Source organism: Sarcophilus harrisii, chromosome 4, assembly GCF_902635505.1.
Source record: "Sarcophilus harrisii chromosome 4, mSarHar1.11, whole genome shotgun sequence".
Classification (NCBI taxonomy): domain Eukaryota; kingdom Metazoa; phylum Chordata; class Mammalia; order Dasyuromorphia; family Dasyuridae; genus Sarcophilus; species Sarcophilus harrisii.
This window is the reverse complement of record NC_045429.1, coordinates 448,264,743-448,272,020: the sequence shown is the minus strand read 5'-3', so window position 1 is coordinate 448,272,020 and position 7,278 is coordinate 448,264,743. Positions and strand designations below refer to the sequence as shown.

The 7,278-nt window shown below is 56.0% G+C and overlaps 1 protein-coding gene across 3 annotated transcripts; it reads right to left on the bottom strand.

Moving 5' to 3' along the window:
- Positions 1 to 506: 506 nt before the first annotated feature.
- TBL2 (transducin beta like 2) lies at positions 507 to 5,725 on the bottom strand. Of its 3 annotated transcripts, none has more exons than XM_003770197.4 (7): positions 5,372 to 5,725; positions 3,981 to 4,105; positions 3,582 to 3,766; positions 3,103 to 3,254; positions 2,180 to 2,306; positions 1,937 to 2,089; positions 507 to 1,816 (listed from the first exon to the last, which is right to left on the bottom strand). In XM_003770197.4, the coding sequence occupies exons 1-7, from the start codon at positions 5,655 to 5,657 to the stop codon at positions 1,354 to 1,356; spliced, it is 1,491 nt and encodes a 496-aa protein (XP_003770245.2). In that variant the 5' UTR covers positions 5,658 to 5,725; the 3' UTR covers positions 507 to 1,353. The 3 variants fall into 3 exon arrangements, with proteins under 3 accessions (XP_003770245.2, XP_031823813.1, XP_031823814.1); XM_031967953.1 differs by lacking the exon at positions 5,372 to 5,725 and adding an exon at positions 4,487 to 5,011; XM_031967954.1 differs by lacking the exons at positions 3,981 to 4,105; positions 5,372 to 5,725 and having other exon boundaries at positions 3,605 to 3,705.
- Positions 5,726 to 7,278: the final 1,553 nt, after the last annotated feature.

Genomic DNA, 7,278 nt, shown 5'->3' with positions numbered 1-7,278 from the left:
CCTCTCTTCCTGGGTCCTTTCTCCATCTCAGCTGTGGGTGCTCACCTCCTGCCTCCCCAAGAAAGGCGGTCCCTACTATTTCTCCCCTAAACATACACACTGAAGTTCCCAGCAGAACATAAGTTCCTTAGTTTTTCTTCATATACCTAGAAACAAGCACAGTGGCTAGCATATAACAAATACCTAATTAGTACTTGTGGAGCTGAATGGAGTGAATGTTCAAAAGGACATGATTAAACTCCAAATATTTAAGAACATTAAAAAAAGGCAATTGATGAGGTGTCAAGAGGGGCACCAGAGCTGGAGCTGTGAACCAGCATGGTGGATTCAGCCTAAGGAAACCGGGCTCCCAGAGCCTGCCCTGCTGGACCTCGCCGAAGCCCTTGGGAGCTCTCCAACAAGAGGGGCTGTGGCTTTCCCCTCCCTGTCCCAGCGTCACTAAAACAACTGTTTGGAATACTGGCTTCCACTAGGGTCATGGCAAAAACAGGACACCACACAGCATATTCAAAGCTTTAGCATCTTTTGTCCAAAATGGAAGAACATGACACGGTCTCATCCGCCCTCACAACATCCCTGTGAGGTAGGTTAACAGGTGGGTATCAATCCTTTCTTTTATAAATGATGAAATGAAGGAGAACAGAACAGAAGAGCTAGTAGCCTGCCCAGGTTACCCCCGAGCCAAGATTCATGGGTAAATAATGACCCCACTTTCACAGCTCTTGACCCTAGCTCTGTTTGGAAATAAAACACCTTCCCATTCTGCCCTCCCACGAACATTAGTCCTTATCTAAATACCCAGCTTTGGTCTACCTCTTAGCATGCTTATAAATGAGCTGCCACAAGAAAAACGATCTTTGGGACTCCATTCACTTCACTTTTCTTCCCATAACACCCAGGTCTGGCTGGAATCAGTCCCTTGGACCCACAGCAGATTCAAGCACCACAATTGATTACTACCTATGCCCAAAGGGAACTGCCAGGACACTGGGCTCATGGGTCTAAGGTTTTTTCTTGGAGAAAAAGTAGGACTTAGAGTCACAAAACCAGGGGAACTTTTTCCAAGTGCCAGAATGTCAATATGGAATGTTTCCAGAGACTGAGGGACAAAGCCTTAGCTGGTGGGAGAGTGGCTAGCTTTAGTCTGCAGCCCCAAAAATGTGTAGTGAGACAGAAGGGGGTGGGGGGGGGGTAAGGAAAGGGGGAAAACAAAGGAGAGATCCTATTATGACGTCCCCCTTCCAAAAGCCCCGATTCCAGGCCACCCTGGACCAAGGGAGGGGGGGCAAGAGCAAGTGCAGCAAGGATCTCTCCCGTCTCCTTGCTCCCTTCTTAAGTCCAACTTTTCCTTGCTCAGACCTTTGCGGCCCCCAGCCTTTTGAGGTTAGCCTGGGCTTGGACCAGCTGCTGATTCAGCCTCTGACGGGTGGTTTCTGTGGGGCCCCGTTTGAGGAGCCCCCGTATCTCCTCCACTATAGCCCTCTGGCCCGTGGTGTTATGGAAGACCCTCACCACTCTGTCTCCACAGGAAGCCAGGAACCGACCTGTAGTGTCAAAGGTCATTTCAGACACATACTCCCCATGGACCTTGTGAAAGTTTTCTTCTTCCTCGCCTCGCTTTGTGTTGAAGAGCCGAATGTTGTTGCTGCTGGCCAGAGCCAAGACCTGGGCATCCGGGGAGAGGGCCAAGATGCAGGGCATGATGGCTGCCTCATCATACTGGCCTGTCAGCAGGAGGTAGGGGTCTTGCTGCTGCTTGTAATCCACATCTGTGGCCCACAACTTCCACTTCCCATCCTTGGAGACGGTCGCCATCCTAAAGCGGGAAAAAGAGGTCCTCACTTGGGCCCTGCCCACACATACCAGGCAGAGAGCACTGGCCGCCAGGCTGGCAGCGGCAAATCCCTGGCAACGGGCCAAGAGGGCCTCTACTCACCGGCAGGAGTCGCTGGAGAAAGCCAGGAAGTGGATCCCGGCAGTGTGGCCCTTCAGTTCAAAGGCACGCGCCACTTCCCGGAATTGCCCACTTTTGCTAAAGCAAATTTCCCACACTTTAGCGTCTGGAGTGAAGCCACACGAACCCACGAATCTGCCGCAGAGAACCAGGGTCACTGTAAGGCTCGGCTCCATCATGCAAAGGCCCCCGCCCCCCTCCTCCGGCTCCTCCCCTCCTCCTCACCTGCTACAAGGGGAGATGACCGCATAGGTATTGTTCATCTGGTTCGTGTTGATGATGGACAGCACGTCCCCTTTCAGGGTCCAGATAATGATGGTTGTGTCACTGGAGACAGACATGATGAACTTTCCTGAGGAACAGGCAGGGACAGGCTGGTGACAAAAGGTCGGGGAAGGGGGGGAGGGGGAGAAGAGGGGAGGGGGAACGAAGGGACAACATTCCTCAACGGCTCCCTCTGCTGGCTACTGTCTCTCTGACCCTCCTCCCTCCATCTGGGGGTAGATCACATCTCAATGTTCTCTCCTTTCTACCACCATACCTGTGACTTACTGTGACCATGACTGGGGAGGTCTCAGTGCTATCTTGGAAAGCAGGACCTCAACAGAGAGGTCCCTTTCTCCCCGTTGGGTCTCAACAGGCCTGGAAACCTTCAAATTTTTATCTTTAGTATGTAGATATATACCTTATATATATATATATGTAGAAATATATACCTTAATTTTACAATCAATTCCTTAATTGTGTCCCTGGTGATGTGTCTGTGAACTCACGATGACATAAGTCTATTGTTTGTACATACCCATGTGCACGTATATATGCGTGTGTGAGTGTGAGTGAGAGACAAAGAGGCAGAGAGACAGAAAAGGGGGCCGCCCAACACCGTGAAAGAGAACTGGTCACAGAAGTGGGGGAACTGGGTCACTATCTTGCCTCAGACAAAATGAACTGTGTGATTGTGGGGCGGTCACCTAACTTCTCAGGGCCTCAGTTTCCTCATCTGTAAAAGAAAAGGTGGCCTGGGCTCCCCTCCAGCTCTCGCTCTCTGATGCAGAGAACTGTGCTCACCTAACTCTTCCATTCAAAGCCGTACTTTCCCAGGCCCTGAGCGGGTTGCCCACAGAGGCTCTGTCCTGGGGGTCTCTCACCTGTCTCAGCAATGCCAATGTTGATAACTGAAGCTTTGTGCTTCTTGGGAAAGTCTTCTGCAAGGGGCTGGAAACTATTGCTGCCATCTTCTTTCTTGTTCATCTTGAAAACCCGGATGGTATCCGCATTAGCCAGCCAGGTGACTAAGGCTCTGGACACAGGCGGAAACAATCAGGTTACAAAGACTTCTCCCGACTCTGCCCATCAGATCCTTCTCAGAGACTGGTCTTGGTTCTCCCACACCCCTGCCCCCCCCCCAGTCAGTCTCCAAAGTCAGAAAGGATTTGTTCTCCAAAGGAGACTGTGGGGATGACCCCGGAAGCCCAAAGGAGGCCATACGCACAGGGGCGCTGCCGCACCGCCCTCCTTCCAGAGACCCCCTGCCAGGCGCCAAGGGCCGCGAGAGGCCCTCTCCGAGCAACCCCAGAAGGAATGGCCCCGGGAGCTGGTGAGGGCTTGAGGCCCCACCCCATCCCACCTGCAGTCAGGGCTGAAGCGCACCAAGGTCGCATGGTCCAGTTTCACGTTCACGCGGAGGCTCCGATGCTCCCGCTGCAGGAAGTCCTTGGTGCTCCAGATGTGGATGGTGCGGTCCTCGGCACAGGTGGCCAGATATTTACCATTTCTGCTGAAGTCCATGCTGGTGACATTCCCGCCATGGCTCTGGGAGAGAGAGAAGGGGGGTTGGCCCAAGGCCCCCAAGCGGCCCCGGAAGCCCGCCTCCGCCAAGCCTGCAGGAGTGCCCCCCCCAGACCCAGGAGTGCAGGAGCACCAATCCCCGGCATTAAGGCTGGCATGGTGAGGAGGCCAGGAGGGTCCGGACTGACAGAGGAAGCAGGGGAAAGGTGCCCCCGCGGGGATGGAGCAGCTGGATTACCTTCAGTTCGGCAGCCAGGAGAGCATGAGTAAACGTGTGCTGATGAGGCCTTTCCTTCCGATACCGCTGCTTTTGTTTTCTGTGCCCTTGGCATTTAGGGAACGAGATGCCGTTGGATTTTGTGTCTGTAAGAGAGGAGACCCGGTCCCTCACACAGACCTGGGCACGCAGGGGAGGGAGCTCATGGCTCTCTGCGCCTCCGGGTTCTGGTTCCCAACCTTGCTGTCATTCTCAGCCTGGGATCGGGCGCTGGGCCCATCTCTCCCAGCTGCCCCCTTTTCTCCAGTCCGTCGGTCCCGGGCCGCTGCCATAGACTCCTAACTTGCCAATCTCAGACTTTCCTAAAGCCCGGCCCGTAGGCCTGGCCAAGGTGCTGCTCCCTCCCCGGCTCCACAGGTACACAAGTGTCTGCCCAGTGACCCGGTTTATTAGCAAGCGCTCCCCCTCCCGGACCTCCTCCCGGCAGCTCCGGCACAGGCTGTCCCAGCCTCCTTCCTGGCCCTCACCTCAGGCTCCCAGGGACCCACTCCCCGCGAGACGGGCAAACGGGCCGAGACATCCGGGAAACTGGCAACAAGGCCAGGGAAACTACCCGAGCTCCTCCGAGGGGGGTGGGGAGGCGGCCCAGCCCCTGCCCGACTCCCGACTCCCAGAGGGAGCTTTCCTTCCGATTCACTAAAAGGCGGCTTTTTGGACACGTTGAGTCCGGGGGGGGGGGGGGGGGAACTCGGAGGGAAACTGATGTGAAGTTTGAACTAAAACGAAACGCGCTTCTTGCGTCCCGGCCACTTCCCGCTTCCGGGCGCCCGCAGCGGCGGGTTAGCCCCAGGGAAGCTCCCCGAGGGCGGGCCACGGAGCCCTAACCCATCATTCATTGCTGGATCCATAGCTAGTCCTCACAGAGGGGCGGGACGAGGGAAACTGAGGCCTGGGGAATCAGAGTTTGCTTAAGCCAGGACCGCGTCCCAAGAACAATGTTTCCTCCTGGGGGAGGGAAAAAGCCAATCAGCCTCGGCCCGCGCCAGGCGCCACGTCACAGACTCTTCCGCACGCAGAGAACTCACGTCCCCTCCCGGCCCCTGTGATTTCCCTCGCTCCCCGGACCCCGCCCGCCTTCCCGGCCCACACAGCCGGCAACTTCTCCTAGCCGCCTCCCCCTTTTCGGCATCCGTAGCTTCTTCCGGTCTCCGCTTCCCTCATCCTTCCGGGCACCCGTAGCATTGCCTAGTAACCAGCCCTTCTCCGCTTCCGGGCTTCCGTAGTTTCTCCCGGCCACGAAGCTTCTCCGTCCCTCCCGGCACCCGTAGCCCCCGCTCACAGCTCGTGAGATCCTCGACAGCAGCACCTAGGCCGTGCCGTCGGTTAAACCGCCTCGGAATTCCGACGCTTACCGTCCCGGTGGCTGCGGGACCTCCTGTACCAGCCCTTCCGACCCTGCGCTGCGATCGCCACTACCAGCAGGGCGAACAACCCGAACAGCAGCAACGCCATCAGCAGCTCCATTACCTCCATCTTTCTGTTGCTGCTGCCACCTCGATGGGGGGGTGGGGGAGGGTCGCGGTGGCGCGGCCAGGGCGGGGCCGGGCGCGGGCACGAGCACGCCCGCCGCGGGGCTGCGCTCTTCGGGTGCAGCAGGGCGCAGGCGCAAGCCGTGGGGGGGAGGGGCGCCTGCTGCATTCCTCCGCTTGGAGGGAGGGAAACGGGATCCCCTCTGGAGTGTCTGGCCCCCAACAATACACGTCTTTATCCCGGGCGGACCGTATGACTATGGGCTAGTCATTGCCCCTCTTTAAGTCGGACATTACACATTTATTAGTCTCCTGCTGTGTACCCGGCAATGTGCTAAGCGCTGGGGACAAAAAGAGCGCCCCCTGTTAGTGGGGTCTGGCCGAAACCCCCCTGGGCGACCCTGTGACCTTGGACAAGACCCTCCCTCTCGACGAGGCAGTGGACTAGATGATGTCGGAGCTTTAGATCTGGGAGGTCAGCTGCCTTTCCCCCAAATTCTGGGGTCATAAATGGGGGGCCACACACAGTAGGTGTTTAAAAAACATTAACTAAATGACCAAGTCTGACCTCCCTGACCTCTTCAGGGATTTTCTTGGCAGAGACTCTGCGGCGGTTTCCTTTTTCTTTCTGACTCATTTTACAGAGGTGGAAACTGAGGCCAACAGTGACCTGCCCAGGGTCACGCAGCTCGGGCACGTGAGTCCCTGATGCAAGTCCGCGCTCTGTGCCCTATGGCGCCCCTTAGCGGCCGCGGTCCAACCCTAGCAGGAAAAACCGAATCCCGGCCCAGTGGCCGGGTTTCCCCCATTGGTGGCGAGGCCTGTGCAAGGGGCGGGGCGTCGCTTTCCACCAATGAGGAGGGGGTCCCGGCCAATGGCCTTTGGGACCGGACTTGCACATACCCCTGCGCAAAGTCAGTGAGTGTGCAATTGCTATCGTGGAACAGGAAGAGGGGCCGGATTGTCTTTGGGAAAGTGGAGTTTTCTGTGTTAGTGATTTCCCTGTAACCAAGGATGGCCCTTCTGTTTCATCCATTTTTATTTTCAAAATCTCGTGGGCCTTTCTGTCATCGCGAGGCTTCCAGGTCAGATGTATCCCTCATCCTTCAGATCTTTGCGCCTAGGCTGAGTAAACGAAAGGCGAGGAAAGCGGCAGAACAAGGGCACGTGCTGTTTCACACCCCTCGGCTCCCACCTCTCCAGAAAGAGAAGGCAGCTTTCGGGCTGAATTTTGTGATTACAAGGAGAAAGCTTGTTCGGTTTCATTTTTCTGGGGGTAGGAAGGAGTCGTTCAGTTCGCTTTGCTGTAGCGACCGCCTTTTGCTTTCCTTGTTCGGCCGATTTCCCTCAGGCTTCTCAGACTACTACATTGCATTTGTGCATCAAAGTTTGTTCAGCCATTCTTCCATCTCTGAGGCCTGCCTTTCCGAACATTCTGTTGGTGGACGGTTGCAAATCGTGGAACCAGACAGTTGCTGAAGTATTAAAATGGGGGATCATTCCGTGGGCCGTGGAGAGGGGCGTGGAGGGCATGACTAGGCTGCAACACATCGCAAACCGATAATCACGTGGGAGAAGTTGCGTGAAGGTAACACCCAGTGAATGTCCATCAAAAAAGATGCGCTGTTTTGTGGTAAGACGGTCGAGCTCCGTTGGCACCCGGGCAAAGCATCCTTGGGTCAGGAGCATGAGGGGAATGGATGGCTTCAAATCTGCATTTTTGCAGGGAACACCCACGTGGTGAAGGCCAAGGAGCCAATGGAGTGGATGCTGTAAGATGCAAAGGGAGA